At 45.3% G+C, this 15,960-nt stretch overlaps 1 protein-coding gene across 1 annotated transcript; it reads right to left on the reverse strand.

Annotated features, from left to right (window-relative positions):
* Nucleotides 1–13,435: 13,435 nt before the first annotated feature.
* Nucleotides 13,436–15,670, reverse strand: RD3 (RD3 regulator of GUCY2D). Its single transcript, XM_036442658.2, has 2 exons — nt 15,363–15,670; nt 13,436–14,875 (listed from the first exon to the last, which is right to left on the reverse strand). Exons 1-2 carry the CDS (start codon nt 15,656–15,658, stop codon nt 14,578–14,580), a joined length of 594 nt encoding a protein of 197 aa, XP_036298551.1. The 5' UTR covers nt 15,659–15,670; the 3' UTR covers nt 13,436–14,577.
* Between the last annotated feature and the right edge of the window lie 290 nt (nt 15,671–15,960).

Genomic DNA, 15,960 nt, shown 5'->3' on the forward strand with positions numbered 1-15,960 from the left:
CTTAGCACTGTGTCACATGGTCTTGAGCTTTCGTAGCACCAGCAGGTACAGGGCGTCTTCCTGCAATACGGAGCCAGAGAGTAGGTTATGGAAAATGTCCAATAATGAGATATGTGAAGCTGTAAGAGATTAGTTTTCATCTATCTATCAAAATAAAGATTCGGTCCACAACTTGATAATGGAGCGTATAGAGTTACAAAGGCACTGTGCTTGTTGTTTATGGGAATCCTACAGAATAGAATTAATCTGAATTCTGCTTTATGTAGGGCACAGACTTATAGCCATGCTCCAGCTCATGTACCTGTGGGTGAGGACATTTATTTTGCATCCTTTCATTTAAAAATAATTTTGATCAACCATGAAAGAGGAAAAACTGAATCTTTCAGTTCTCTATGTATAAAAAAAATACAAAATCATTACAAAGACATTTACACTCCTTTCTCCCCAAATAAATAAATAAAGCAATATAGAGATAATGTCAAACAGTTAATAAAACTAGAATGTTTTTCTGGAAATTGTCAAGTTATAAAATTTGCAATTTCTATTCTAAATAAATATTCACATCTGTAGTGCCTAATTGTGTATTTTTCTTAGTGGGCCCTCCAAATTGCATATGCTTTACGTCCCATAAAACCTAGCTTGCCCCGGCCAGTGGTTAAGGCATCTGCCTGCACACAGGAGGGTCTTAGGTTCAGTGCCCTGTCAGGGGCACATGCCTGAGTTACAGGTTTGATTCTCAGCCCCAGGGGCGCATGCGGTAGGCAACCAATGTGTGTGACCCACATTGATGTTCCTCCCTCCCTCTACTCTCTCTAAAAACAAAAACAATGGTACATCTACACAGTGGAATACTCTGCTGTGGTTTAAAAAAAAAAAGTTCTTACCATTTGCAACAGCATGGATGAAGCTGGAGACCATTATGCTAAGTGAAATAAGCCAGTCAGAGAAAGATAAATATCACATGATCTCATTTATGGAATATAATGAACATAAACTGATGAACAAAAACAGATCCACAGACAGAAGAATCGATCAGACGGTCAAACCTCAGAGGGAAGATAGGGGAGGGTTGGGGTAAGGGGAAGAGACCAACCAAAGGATTTGTATGCATGCATATAAGCCTATCCAAGGGACACAAACGGGGGTGAGGACATGAGTAGGGGGACTGGGGGATAATGGGGAAATAAGGACACATATATAACACCTTAGTCAATAAAGAAATTTCTTTTTAAAAAGCCTAGCTCTGTCCCTGCTCAGTGTACAATGGAGGAGCTAAATTACATTGCTTTAGGAAGTTTTTATGGGCCAAGCCTGAAGTAGCCTTTCACACATTCTGAAACGGCAATCCCAGCTGCCTGTCACTACTTGAGCCAATTAAGCAGAGACAGGGTTGAATCATATATGAGTGTTCCTTCCAATACTGCGGGCAGGATGGGAGAGCAGCAGGTCATCCATAAAAATCTGCTCTCCACCCCACCATAAGCCAGTTGCTTATATTGAGCAGGACAAAGATTACATGGGGAAGTAGGCAAAAGGAATAAAAATGGGTATAATGGTTACAGATTACATGCAATTTGGGCTGGGGTACCCCTCTGGGACTCAATTGCTTGTGGACAATAAGGTGGTTCATCTTTCCATGATCACAGATGAGAACGTACCACATTCCAAGGTTGACTTCCAGGTGGTGGTGTATGGGAGGAGGTGAGGAGGAGAGGATGCGTACAACTCCAAGCCAGGTTAGAATGCTTTCTTTAATCAGAACAAAACAATCAGTTAACAGAATATGATTTGTATTTCTTATAATAGCTAGTCTCCAATATTCTATTTCTGCCCCTAACGCTTGGGAAAGCCTGCCTCCTCCAGGAAGCCTTCCAGGGTGAGTCAGAGAAGAGCTGAAAGCTCAGCTGAGTGTTCTCTGTCTGAAACGCTTAGAGAGAACCACACCCCTGCCCATCCTCTTTATGGTGACTACACACAGAGGCACTCAGTAAACATTTGATGAGTGAATGAATGAAAGCATGAATTCCTAAGAAGTGTACTGATCACTTACTATGTATCAGGTATATCTTGGGGAATACCAACTGAAATCAGACCTGGCTTCATTGAATTTACAATGTAATGTATGATACAGATCGATACATGCCTCTATGTTCATTCATAGCTCCGCTCTGTCCCTGCCCTGTGTAAGTTGCAACTTGGTGTCCATATGCATCCATCTGACTGTACATTTGGAAAGTACCTACTGTGTACCCAGAGGGGATCTCTAAAAAGCACCCCATTTTAATCTGACTCGGAGGGTCAGACTAAGAATTTCACAGGAGTGCAGGCTGCTTGGTCTTGGCACGCAGACCCACTGTCCGCACACTTGGGCTTTTTCCAATTCTGATTACTAAGCCCAATACATAGGATAACCCAGTTGGGGATACCCTGAGAGACTGCAGGGGGAAATTGTTTTTCTGGAACCTGGGGATCAGAGCTGGGAGTGACCATAGGAGAGCCAGCTCTGAGGCAGCCCACCTCCAAACCGGTATTGAGTGCCCCAGAAAAGAAGGCTGGAGAGACCCGGAAGTCAATCCAGAAAAACTGCCACCAGGGGCTGAATCAAATTGACTCTGTGCAATCAAAAATAAAGTAATACGAGAAAGTAAAACACCACCTGCTTAAAAATCAGGACTGGCTACAACACTGAGGAGCAGTGGAACACAGGGAATTGCAAAACTATCCAGACTGGGAAACAGGCGTGCCAAACAGAACGATAGAGGAAGTGAATGACCTTCACTACTGCACTTTTTTTTTTTCCTTATTTGCATCTTTTACTTAAGAAACTAATTTTTCTTTTTTCCTCACTTGATTTTTCCTTATTAATTATTTTCAATCATTATTATTACTACTAGTACTATTTTACCTTTTTTTCCTTTTTTTTTTAAAGTGTCATTTTATTTTCTCTATTTTACTTTGGGATCAGTATTTTATACCCTATTTTCATCTTTCCTTTAGCATCATTTTACCCTATCTTAACTCTACCTTTATGCCATCACTCTCTTCCTAACTTTTTCCCTTTTGGTGTCCTATTTATCTTAACACTTTCCTGCTTCAGATTTTCCCTATTCTTTCTGTTTATTCCCTGCTAAAATTTCACCCTACTTATATACCTAATTTCCAATCCCCTGCTCCAAGTCCATACACAACTCTCTCTTTGCTGTCATAACTGTTCAACAATTGTTTTTCTCTCTGTCCTTTTGTTGTTTGCTTGAATGTTGATCATATCAAATTCTTATGAGATTGGTTTTGCTTATTCTTTTTTTGTTTGTTTGTTTGGTTTGGTTTGTTTTTTTACTTCTGTTTTCCCTTGCCTCGCTTAATATTAGTTGGTGTTGTAGTTTGTATTAATCTCCAGGTACTTGTTGCTGGCATTTGCTAGGATTAGTGGTTGTTCTACTGGAGTTTACTCCTCATTTATATAGTTGGTTCCCCTTTTCTCTCTTAGTCTTGTTCTTGTCTCTCTTACTTCTTTTTTCTTTTTCTTTTCCCAATTTCATTTTGACACTTCTCTTTTTCATTTTCTTTTTACTCTTCTTCCTTCTCTCCTATTGCCTAATTTGCCTTTCTCTGGTGGTCACCTTTATTGGAGGTCATTAATATCGTGAATACATTTCTGTTCAGTGCCTTGTGTTTTACCTGGATGTGTTGTATTTTGAACCTTTAAATCAATGCAGGAGAGAAAGAACTACATAACCATACATCCTGAGAAGAGAGACCATGGGGAGACAAAGAAACAGCCCGCACATAAAAGAAAAGCAGGCATCACCAGAAAGAGAAGTAAACAATATAGAGGCAAGCAACCTGTCAGAGAAAGAATTCAGAGACATGGTCAGAGGTGGCTGAAAATAATGGAAGACTAATTTGACAATATGAGTAAGAACCAAGAGGAAATGAAGAAGAACCAAAAACAAAAAAACAAAAACAAAAAAAAAACCCCTCCTAGAGGATATCAAGGGATAGATTAACAGCAATACAATCATAGTAAGAGACTTTAATACCCCACTATCGCCGTTGGACAAATCCTCTAACAAAAAATCAGTGAAGAAATATCAATCCTAAATGACTCACTAGACCAGATGGAATTAATTGACATCTTCAGAACATTTCACCCCAAAGCCACAGAATATACATTCTTCTCAAGTGGGCATGGGTCATTTTCAAAGATAGACTATATGTTGGACATAGGCAAAATCTCTTCAAATTCAAGAAGATAGAAATCATATCAAGCATCTTCTCCGGTCACAGTGGCATAAAACTGGAAATCAACTTAAAAAAAAAAAAAATCCAAGGAAATCAAACACATGGAGACTAAACAGCATGCTATTAAACAATGACTGGGTTACCAGAGAGATCAAGGAAGAAATAAAACATCATGGCAACAAATGACAATGATAACACAATAATCCAAAATTTATGGGACACAGCAAAAGCAGTTTTGAGAGGGAAGTTCATATCTCTACAAGCCTACTGCAAAAAACAAGAAACAATGATAATAAATTACCTAACCCTACAACTCAAAGAATTAGAAAAAGAGCAACTAGAAAAGCCCAGTGTAAGCAGAAGGAAGAAAATAATAAAGATCAGAGTGGAGATAAATGACATAGAGACCTAAGAAACACTACAAAAGATCAACAAAACCAAGAGTTGGTTCTTTGAAAGGATAAACAAGATTGATGAACCTCTAGCCAGACTCACCAAAAAGCAAAGAGAGAGGACCCAAATAAACAAAATCAGAAATGAAAGAGGTGAAATAACAACAGACCCCGCCGAAATACAAAGGATTGTTAAAAAATACTATGAACAACTCTATTCCAACAAACTGGACAACCTGGAGAAAATGGACATATTCCTAGGAAAATATAACCTTCCATAACTCAATCAGGAAAAATCTAAACAGCTCAATAGGCCAGTAACTATGGAAGAAATTGAAGCAGTTATCAAAAAGCTTCTGGCAAACAAAAGCCCAGGACCAGATGGCTACACAGGAGAGTTTTACCAAACATTCAAGGGAGAACTAAAACCTATCTTTCTCAGACTATTCCAAAAAATTCAAGAGGAACACTTCCAAGCTCCTTCAATGAAGCCAGCATCACCCTAATACCAAAACCAGATAAAGACGATATAATGAAAGAGAATTATAGGCCAATATCCCTCATGAACATAGATACCAAGATCCTCAACAAAATTGTAGCAAATCGGCTCCAGCAGTAAATCAGAAAGATCATACACAATGATAAAGTAGGATTTATCCCAGGAATGCAAGGATGGTACAATATCCACAAATCAATAAATGTGATACATCACATAAACAAATTGAGATATAAAAATGACATAGTCATATCAATTGATACAGAAAAAGCATTTGACAAAATTCAACACCCTTGATAAAAACTCTCAAGGTGTAAATAGAAAGATCATACCTCAACATAATAAAAGCTATTTATGATAAACCCACAGCAAACATCATACTCAATAGGCAAAAACTAAAACCATTTTCCCTAAGAACAGGAACAAGACAGGGATGCCCACTCTCACCACTCCTGTTTGACATAGCACTGGAAGTATTAGCCATTGCAATTAGACAACAAGAAGAAATAAAAATTGGAAAAGAGGAAGTAAAGCTGTTTTTATTTGCAGATGACAGGATATTATACATAAAAAAAAAAAAAAAACCCGAAAGACTCCATCAAAAAACTAATAGACTTAATAAATGAATTCGGCAATGTAGCAGGATACAAAATTAACACGAAGAAATCTATGGCCTTTCTATACACCAATAGTAAACTTATAGAAAGAGAGATTAAAAAAGCAATCCCATTTATCATTGCACCAAAAAAAATTAAGATATCGAGGGATAATCTTAACTAAGGAGGTAAAAGAGCTATATGTAGAAAACTACAGGACACTGAAAAAAGTGATAGAGGAAGATGGATTGGTAGAATCAACATCATTAAAATGTCCATATTACCCAAAGCAATCTATAGATTCAATGCACTCCCCATTAAAATATCAACGGCATATTTCATAGACCTAAAAAGAACTCTCCAAAAATCCATATGGAATAAAAAAAGACCCCTAATAGCCAAATTGAGATATCCTGAGAAAGAAGAATAAAGTAGGAGGGATCTCAATACCAGATTTCAGGCCATATTACAAAGCCACTGTTCTCAAAACTGTCTGGTCCTGGCACAAGAACAGACATATAGATCAATGGAATAGAGAATCCAGATATTGACCCTAACCACTATTCTCAATACTTGACAAAGGAGGCATGAACATACAATGGAGTCAAGACAGTCTCTTAAATAAATGGTGTTGGGAAAATATGCAAAAAAATGAAACTAGATCACCCACTTACACCATACACAAAAATAAACTCAAATTTCATACAGGACTTAAACATAAGACGGGAAACCATAAAAATACTAGAGGAATCCAAAGGCAGCAAAATCTCAGACATATGCCAAAAGAACTTCACTGATACTGCCCCTTGGGCAATGGAAGCTAAAGAGAAAATAAACAATAAACAAATGGGACTACATCAAAATAAAAAGCTTTTTTACAGCAAAAGAAACCATCAACAAAACAATGAAAAAACCCACCGTATGAGAGAAAATATTTGCAAATGTTATCACCGATAAAGGTTTAATCTCCAACACCCTCAGGCAGCTTATACAACTTAATAAAAGAAAAATAAATGACCCAATAAAAAATGGGCCATGGACCTAAATAGAATGTTTTCGAAAGAAGACAGAAGAAAGGCCAAGAGACACATGAAAACATGTTCAAAGTCACTAATTATCCGAGAGATGCAATTCAAAACAACAATGCGGTACCACCTCACACCTGTCAGAATGATTATCATCAACAAATCAACAAATGACAAGTGTTGGCGAGGATATAGAGAAAAAGGAAGACTCATGCAATGCTGGTAGGAATGCAGACTGGTGCAGCCACTGTAGAGAGCAGTATGGAGTTTCCTCAAAAAATTAAAAATGGAACTCCCATTTGACCTAGTAATTCCACTCCTAGGAATATTTCCTAAGAAACTAGAAACACCAATCAGAAAGGATATATGCACCCCTATATTTATAGCAACACAATTTATAATAGCTAAGATTTGGAAACAGCCTGGGTGCCTGTCTGCAGATGACTGGATCAGAAAACTGTGGTAATCTACACAATGGAATACTATGCTGCCATAAAAAAGAAGGAATTCTTACCATTTGCAGCAACCTGGATGGAATTGGAGAACATTATGCTAAGTGAAATAAGCCAGACAATGAAAGAAAAATACAACATGATCTCACTCATTTATGGATAGTAAAGAACATTATAAACCGATGAACAAAAAGATAGATACAGAGTCAGTAAAGCATTAAACAGACTGTCAAATTACAGCAGCTTCCTGTAGGAAGAGGTAGGGGAGATAAGAGATCAACCGAAGGACCTGTATGCATGCAAATAAGCATAACCAATGGACATAAAACTCTGGGGGGTGAGGGCATGTATGCGAATGAGGTGGGGGGAGGGCAATGGTAAGATATGTACACATATAATCCCTCAATAAAAAAAGAAAGCATTTGTAAATTGCAAAGGACCATTCAAATATTAATAAAGGAATTTTTTTCTTTTCCTGTGTCGTCCCATTCCATCTTGTCTGCCGCAGACAGAAAGGGATCACATTTTTTCCCCCCTTGCATCTATAGTGAAAAGTTTTCTCGATGACAAAGCCATTTCTGTCCATATCAATATGGGTGGGCAGGCTTTTTTGGATAAAAGCTGTATTTCTCCCATCCCTTTCGCATTTTGGAGCAGTTTCTTTGCCTATTGGCTCAGCTTCTTTTCTGCGCAGGAGGTGCTGACCCCAACAGTGTCTCCTCCGCCCTGTGCCCTGGACCCTTAGTGAGAGCCGAGCAGCGAGACCTACAGCCCCGAGGAGCTGCCAGAGCAGCTTCTGAGCTGTTCGCCTCAGGACTCAGCTCCCAGTGGGAGGAGCAGCTTGCTCCTGGAATGGAATTGCACCCGCACCACCAAGTCCCAGCCAGGAGGGGACACGGCTGGAGAACCGCCAGGTTCGGCTGCAGGCTTTGGCAAAGCTGCCTCTGCTCCTGACTGGAATGCAATGCACTCAAACTCATTAGTCAACAGAGCCAAACAGCAACAGGACGACGATTGAAATTTCTTTTGAGAGCCACATTTTTTAAACGTAAACTTCTTCTAATGCCACTTCCTCAAAATAGACTCGCCCAGGCCGTGGTATTTTGTGGAAGAGCCACACTCAAGGGGCCGAAGAGCCATATAAAAATGCTGCCATCTCTGTTGGCTTGTTGAATGCCCTTCTCAGTAATATAAAACTCTTGGACAGGTTTAGGAACTTGAAAACATTATTTTGTTATTTCCCCCTTAACTATGATAAAGTCACGATTTGGAGTCAATGATTTTACTTTCAGATGGGCCCTCTACTCAATCTAGCATGCTGACTTCACACTGCTGTAGACTGTGGGGAGGGCACTCGGGGTCTGACCTGTGGGGTCAGACCGGACCTGGGTTCAGCAGCCTTAGCTTCTGGCTAGGAAAGAATTCAGAGAAAGACCCAAACTGTAAGAGAACATTGGCTTGGCAACTTACGGAGGTAGAAGAAGTAATTCCTAGAAGAAACGGCTTAGGAAACAAGTTATAGAGGTAAAGGAAGGCCATAGGAGCTTGGCAGGGAGGAAGCTAAAGGAGGGGGAGGGAAGGGAGGAAGGGAAAGGTGGGTGTGCTCCCTGGAGGGAAAGTGCACTGGGCACTCCATCCTAAGGGTGTGTGTGTGTGTGTTTGTTTGTTTGTTTAAAATATATTTTATTGATTTTTTACAGAGAGGAAGGGAGAGGGATAGAGAGCTAGAAACATCAATGAGAAAGAAATATTGACTAGCTGCCTCCTGCACACACCCTTCTGGGGATGTGCCTGCAACCAATGTACATGCCCTTGACCGGAATCAAACCTGGGACCTTTCAGTCCGCAGACCGACTCTCTATCCACTGAGCAAAACCAGTTTCGGCATCAGAAGGGTTTTAAGAGCAGAGATTTTAGGGGAGATCCCAGGGAAAGATCCTAATAGAATATTCAGTAGTTTTCCAGGTGTGGCCTGTCAGAGCTGTGGTCTCCACTGAGGGATTGGCCGGCCCCAGGGCAGGGTCATTATCCAGTGCAGCTGGTGCTGACCTCAGCCATGGCTGGTCTTGCTGCTTCACTGGGCCTGGAGCTGAAATACAGCCGAGGCCTCGCTAGTACCTCTAGGGAGGAAAGACCAAGGGGTCCAAACCTTGTGCCCAGCCATCTGCTTGGGGAGGAAAAGTCACCTGGGGGCGAGGTCCCTCCCTACAAGTGACTGCCATTGTTAGGCACCTGGGGTCTTGCTGGCCTTCGGTACCCAGTCCATCATCCTGGCTCTGCTCATGTCTAACCGCTTATAATATCAATACAATATGTAATAATACTCACCAGAAAGAAACAACTAATTCCCCCATTTAACAAATGATGCAAAGTGTTAAATTAAATTACAATAACTGTAAAAAAAAATGATTTGCTGATGAATAACTTTTGAAATGGATCATGTTTTGTTGGAGAGCCAGGTGAATATATTAAGACAGACTGAGATATAACTACGTGTTGAACGATAGCATAAAAAAAAAAAAAAATACACGTTTTTCACTAGCCACTCTTAGAATTCTTGAGATTTCCCTCAAGATACCGTATTTTTCGGACCATAAGACGCACTTTTCTTCCCCCAGAAGTGGGGGGGAAAAGTCCCTGCGTCTTATGGTCCAAATATAGCCTACACATATACTTTAAAAAAAAAGTTTTTTTACTTGCCCGGCTCTGTGTGGTCTCTGTGTGCTTGCCCGGCTCTAAAATGGTTCTAAATGCTGCTGTTTACTTTACAGGGTTGATTACATGTGTTTATGACTGTGATGTTGGGTTTTAATGCACATAAAATATTTTAGGACACTATTTGTTTCAGAATCTTTTTTTCTTCATTTCCCTTCTCTAAAAACTGGTGCGTCTTATGGTCCGAAAAATACGGTGTGTACACACTATATATATATATATATATATATATATATATATATACACACACACATATATATAGTGTGTATAGATATATATATCTAAACTAGGGGTGTCGAACTCAATCAGAGAAGGGGCCAAAATCTAAAATCCAGCCTAAATCGCGGGCCGAATGGTTTACTGAACAGTCATAAACTGTCATTGTGATGGAAACGCAGCGGAGTGCAGTGATGACAGCGCGGTGTGGGCCACATTGCAAGGCCTGGCGGGACGGATTTGGCCCGTGGGCCTTGTGTTTGACACATGTGAATTCTAAACTATATATATGTGTGTGTGTGTATACACACACACACACACACACATATATATATGTGTGTATATATATATATATATATATATATATATATATATAGTTTAGTGTTTTGTTTCTAAATGGCAGGAAAAAGGAAGGTTTTAGCTGGCTATTTGCAAGCATGTTTGAGAAAATAAAACATATGGAGGAGGAGAGAATTTTAATCAAATGAGAAATCAGATTAAATATACTGTCACTATCAATTTTTAGCATTATTGCAACATATTAAAGAATCTCGGTTGCTGACCTAGCCGGTTTGGCACAGTGGAGAGAGCGCTGGCCTGTGGGCTGAAGGCTTCCTAGTTTGATTCCGGTCAAGGGGATGTACAGCATGATCAAAGGTAAAACAGATCACAACTTTCTTGTCAATGTGTGGATTGATTAGATTCTTATTCAGAGAAATAAACTGCATCCCTGGCTGGGTGGCTCAATGGGGTGGAGTGTTATGGGTTTGATTCCTGATCAGAGCACATACCTGGGGGTGCAATCGATGTTTCTCACATTAATCTCTCTCTCTCTCTCTCTCTCTCTCTCTCTCTCTCTCTCTCTCTCTTTCTCCATCAGTGGGTATATCCTCGGGTGAGGATTAAAAAACAAATTGCAAAAATCACTTGTTGGGAATAGAGAAATTTGAATATGGACCTGGGTATTAGATGGCATTTTAAAAAATCACTGTTAATTTTGCTGGGAGCCATGGTATTGTGGAGACACAGGTAAATTTCCTTTGCAGTGCATACTGAAATACTCAGGGGTGCAATGTCACGGTGTCTGGGATTTATTTTAAAGTACTTCACAAAAAAAGAAAGCAAATACAGTAAAATGTTAATGACCATTAAACCCTAAAGATGGGGCTATGAGAGCTCCTTACACTTTCCCTCTGTTTTGTTGTTTGAAAATGTTCCCAACAAAAACCCAAAGTGAAATAGCATGGAACTGCTGAGTGGTCCAACCCCACTGGCTCCCTCCAATGGCCAGTGGTGGTGAGTTCAGGCAAACAGATAATCCTGGAAGTCCTGAGCATCCTTAACCCCAATCCCTTCAACAGCCAACAGCTGCTAACACACACACTCACCAGGAGCCTCTCAAGCTGTTTTGTTCTTTCATACGTTCCTGAGTTTTTAAACTAGAAACGGAGGCGGACATCCTTACTCCCTTTAACAATCTGAATCTCAATTGAGATTTGATTCCCAATTGGGATTCATTGCAGGCCGACCCTAGGCTGGTGGGTTCCATCTGTTCTACTGAGACGCGTGGATAAGGCTTTCGAGATTTGATTCCCAATTGGGATTCATTGCAGGCCGACCCTAGGCTGGTGGGTTCCGTCTGTTCTACTGAGATGTGTGGATAAGGCTTTCGTGGCCAGTTACCTCAACTGAAAAAGCAACACAAGACGGAGAGCTACGGGTCTCCCTCTCCTCTGGGGAGAAGAGGCGCCTGTCAGGTGGTGGGGAAGGAGGAAACATCGGACATTCTGTTAACTGACCTCTGAACCCCCACGGGGTTAGCCCTGACCCCGCATTTCCTCCCGCGGGCACTTGAAAGGTCCAGGCTAGTAGATCCTTTTCTAATTCTCTTCCAAATCTTCTGCCCCTTCCAACTCAGTTATCTGCTTACCATGATTCTCCTCTGTTGTTTCCAAAACTTGTTTGTACCAGTTCTTACTGTTACTGTATAATGAAAGACACACAACCCAATGCACCAGACGTGTAGCACTCCCATCAGACAACCCACACCTGCCACACACACACACACACACACACACAAAAGTGTACACAGCTGGGGCCTACACTAAAAATTTTGCTGTTAAATGAGCCATATTTTATATCTTAACATAAAATATCTAAGATGTTTAAGATGTACGAGTATATTTTTGTCATTCTTAACCTTTACCAATTATGTGAATGAGCAAAACAACTCCGTCTTGACAGTGTTGGGTGAGAGGGTGTTTTTTTTTTTGTTGTTGTTGTTGTTTTTTTTGTTTTGTTTTTTTTTTAACCATTTTACGATTCTCTGTCCAGATTTGAGTGAAAACAAAATTTCTTCCCCACTGAGCTGAGTGAGGGAATATACGGATTTCCCCCTGCTGACTTGCCTTCTCCTGGCATTTTATTTACATTAAGATTCACTAGCCAGTGCCCTTGGTGGTCCGGATCCACCTCTTGCTTCAACAGTGTTTGGAGGGAACAGACCTAGGGACGCCCCTTCTCCCAGCCTCTGGCCAGTCACCACCTTCAGAACCACCTCTAAGACCAGCCAACACACCAGTTTCTTCTGCCTTAACTCCTTATTGCCCAACAACATGAGCTCCCAAATGCCTCAGAATTACCCCACCGAAGTGAAGGCTGCCTTCAACCACCCGGCTCCCCTACTCTCACCACTCCCCCACCCCCACCCCCACTCCTCCCACCACCACCATCCTCACCACCCCCCAGCCCCCCCACGACTCCCACCGCTCCACCACCCTACCCCCTCACCTCCCCCACCCCCTGCCTCTGCGGGCGCCCACACCTACCTCTCTCTGGGCGAGTTGGCAGAGAAGCAGCACCAGGGCTCCAAGTCTCTTAGAGATGCAAACCCAGCGCGGTGGTGGCCCTCTCCCCCAGGACGCGCTGAGGCCCCCCAGGATGAGCGGGCAGAACTCAGGGCGCCAGGGAGGAGCCTGACCCAGGCCCTTGTGGACCTGCAAGCCTGGTTCTGACCCCGCAGACGCTCAGCTCTGACTTCCGGGAGAACCACTTCCGGTGAGGAGGTGAAACTCATCAGGAAGATGGGCCACACCTGGCCCCCCTCCACAGACTCCCAGGCTGGTCGGGGCCAGAAGCTCTTTTTTAACAGAAATCTTTTATTTTTGTTGTTGTTAAGCCTCACCAGAGGATATTTTTCCATTCATTTTTAAGAAGAGTGGAAGGAACTGGGAGGGAGGGAGGGAGGGAGGGAGGGAGGGAGAGAGAGAGAGGGAGAGAGAGAGAGAGTGAGCGAGGAGAGAGAGGAAGAGAGAGAAACAAAACATAGTGATTGGTTCCTGCACACGCCCCAGCCAGGGCTGGGGACAAACTTGCCACTGAAGTACTTGCTTCCCTTGGTTTTCTGAGTGTGCATGGGTAACTGGGACAGACACTTTCCCCACCGTCCCCCATGCCCCACTGCAGCCCAGAGAGTGTGCGGACTCACTGTGGGTGACCCCCACAGGGGAGACTCCACATGCCCATCACCGAGCGCTAACCACAGGCTGGCAGGCTCTCCTAAGGCATGTCCGGTGCCTCGAGGCCAGTTAGGGGCGTGGGCTCCGGGGAAGGCCGAGGGCAGGCATGGCCAGATTCCGAAGGGGCCCTGGCTCAGAGACCCGGACTCTCCAGAGCATCCAGCGGGGAGCTGAGCTTCTAGGAGGAGCTGTGGGGACCAGCCACCCCCCAGGAGATGACGCCCTGGGGTGGGGTGATGGCAGCCTACCTCTGCCCCAGCGATTTTCTTGGAGAGCAGCTTAGCCCCCCCAGGCCAAGGCCAAGGCCAAGGCCAGACAGCAGTCAAACCATGGGCAGGTGCTGGTGCAGTCCTTGGACCTGTCCCCTCATAGCCCAGGACTCCAGGACTCAGGGGCAGAGACAGTGTTCAGGGACAACCTGCCACCCACAGGGATCCGTTTAAGGTGGAAGAAGCAGCCTGGTCTGAGCCTTAGGGTCCTCGTTCAGAAGTCAGGAGGGTGGACCCGGTGACCTCTGTGGCCACTTCCAGCTCTGCTGGCCCACGAGGCTGGGACCCACCTGCAGTGGCGGGACCGCCAGACACTGGCAGAGAATGGACCCTCATCGTTAGTTACCCAGGGAGATGGGGTGAATGGGACAGCCCTGGAGGTGGGGTGAGGACTCGGGGCGTGGCAAAACATCAGGGCAATTATCTGTCTTCCAGACAGAAGCAGAAGGTGGGGCCCTGGTCTGTCTGCGGAGACCCCGCGTAGGGAGGGGCCCTGCTTTAGGGGGAGGGGTGGGTGGGCAGGGGCTTGCTCCATCTCACAGGAGTGCCTTAGGCTGGGGCTGCCCGTGGCTGCCTGGCAGGAGGTTCCAGAGCCTGGGGTGGTCCCAGGCCTTTCACACCCTCCCACCGGTGGCTTTGCCCCCAGAGCCGGGGGGTCAGTCCTCCTGGGGTGCCCTGAACTCGGGCATGCTCCAGGCCCGGGCCGGCGGCCGGGCACCCCGCTCCACGTCCTCGGAGACGGTGGGGATGTCGCTGGCGAAGGGGGAGATGCGGGCGCGGGGCCTGAAGGCAGGCAGGGCCAGGCCGCGGCGGGGCCGCAGGCTCCACTGCCGGGTCAGCCTGCGGGCCTCCTCCTCCCGCCTCCTCCCCTCCAGCACCTCGTGCAGCACCGAGAGGAAGAGCCGGGACACCTCCCGCACCTCCGGCTCCTGCTCCGCCAGCAGCTGCCGGAACCTGCGGGGCGGAGAGGGGAGGTCACCTGGCGGTGACACCTGGGCTCGGGGCTTCCACGTGCACCCCCTAACGTCAAGTCCCAAGTCCTCCACGTCCCCACTTCTCCTGAAGTAACTCAGAGTCACCCCCCCTCCCTGTGGCCCCAGCCCACCCCTCGTTCTAGCTCTCTGTCCCTCTCCCTTCCTCTCTGTAAAGAAATTATATATATAAATAAATTCAGGATAATAACCTGACAGGGAGATCAGCAAGTCCAAAGGCCTGAGGTTCTCTCCTATCAAAACGCATGAGCCTGCACCCAGGAGCCACTCTGGGCCCCTCGCACGGCCTGATGTTCCAGATTCCTCCTCCTGCCTTGCTCTTTCTGACCGACAGCGGGTCATCCGGGCGCCCTGGCCTCAGCCCTGGTAACCCCGGGCCCTGCCACAGCTGCCACCCTCCCCGGAGCCTGCAGCTCAGCAGCGGGGCCCCGGGCCAGGGCCAGGCCTACCTGAGGATGGCAGGCCCGCAGGAGGCCGGGGGGATCTTGGCGCAGACCCCCTCCAGGTGCAGGCGCTCCGCGGGGCTGAGGTCATAGGCGGCCCGGGGCGCGCTGGCCAGCCAGCTGTAGTCCACGCCGGTGCGGACCCTCCCGGCCGCCCCGCCGCGCTCCCGCCGCTGCCGCTCCGCCTCCCGCATCTGCCCCGCCAGCTCCAGCATGAGCGTCTCCAGCACCGTCTCAGCCGGGCTCCGGGGCGACAGCCGGGGCAGGGCCTCGTTCCACCGGAGCCACGGGAGGAGGGACATGGCCCCCGAACCCTGCTGCTGAGGCCCCACGGCCGGCCGGTGAGGGTGGGAGGAGCAGGGAGGAGGGAGAGCTGGGCCGGAGGAAGAAGACCCGCTCGCTCGGTCCTGTCCTCACAGCGGAGTGGTCCCGAGGACGCCGCTTAACCCCTCGGAGCCATCGTCTCTAACTCTGGAAGACAAGGTGGGGCTGTGTGAGAACCCGTGGTGAATAAATGTGGCATGTCCCAAGCACCCCATAAACGCGAGGTACTTCCGTGGTTAGAATAATCTCTAGAACACCCAGATGACTGAGCCCAGGGAAA

Source organism: Pipistrellus kuhlii, unplaced genomic scaffold, assembly GCF_014108245.1.
Source record: "Pipistrellus kuhlii isolate mPipKuh1 unplaced genomic scaffold, mPipKuh1.p scaffold_m20_p_18, whole genome shotgun sequence".
Lineage (NCBI taxonomy): Eukaryota > Metazoa > Chordata > Mammalia > Chiroptera > Vespertilionidae > Pipistrellus > Pipistrellus kuhlii.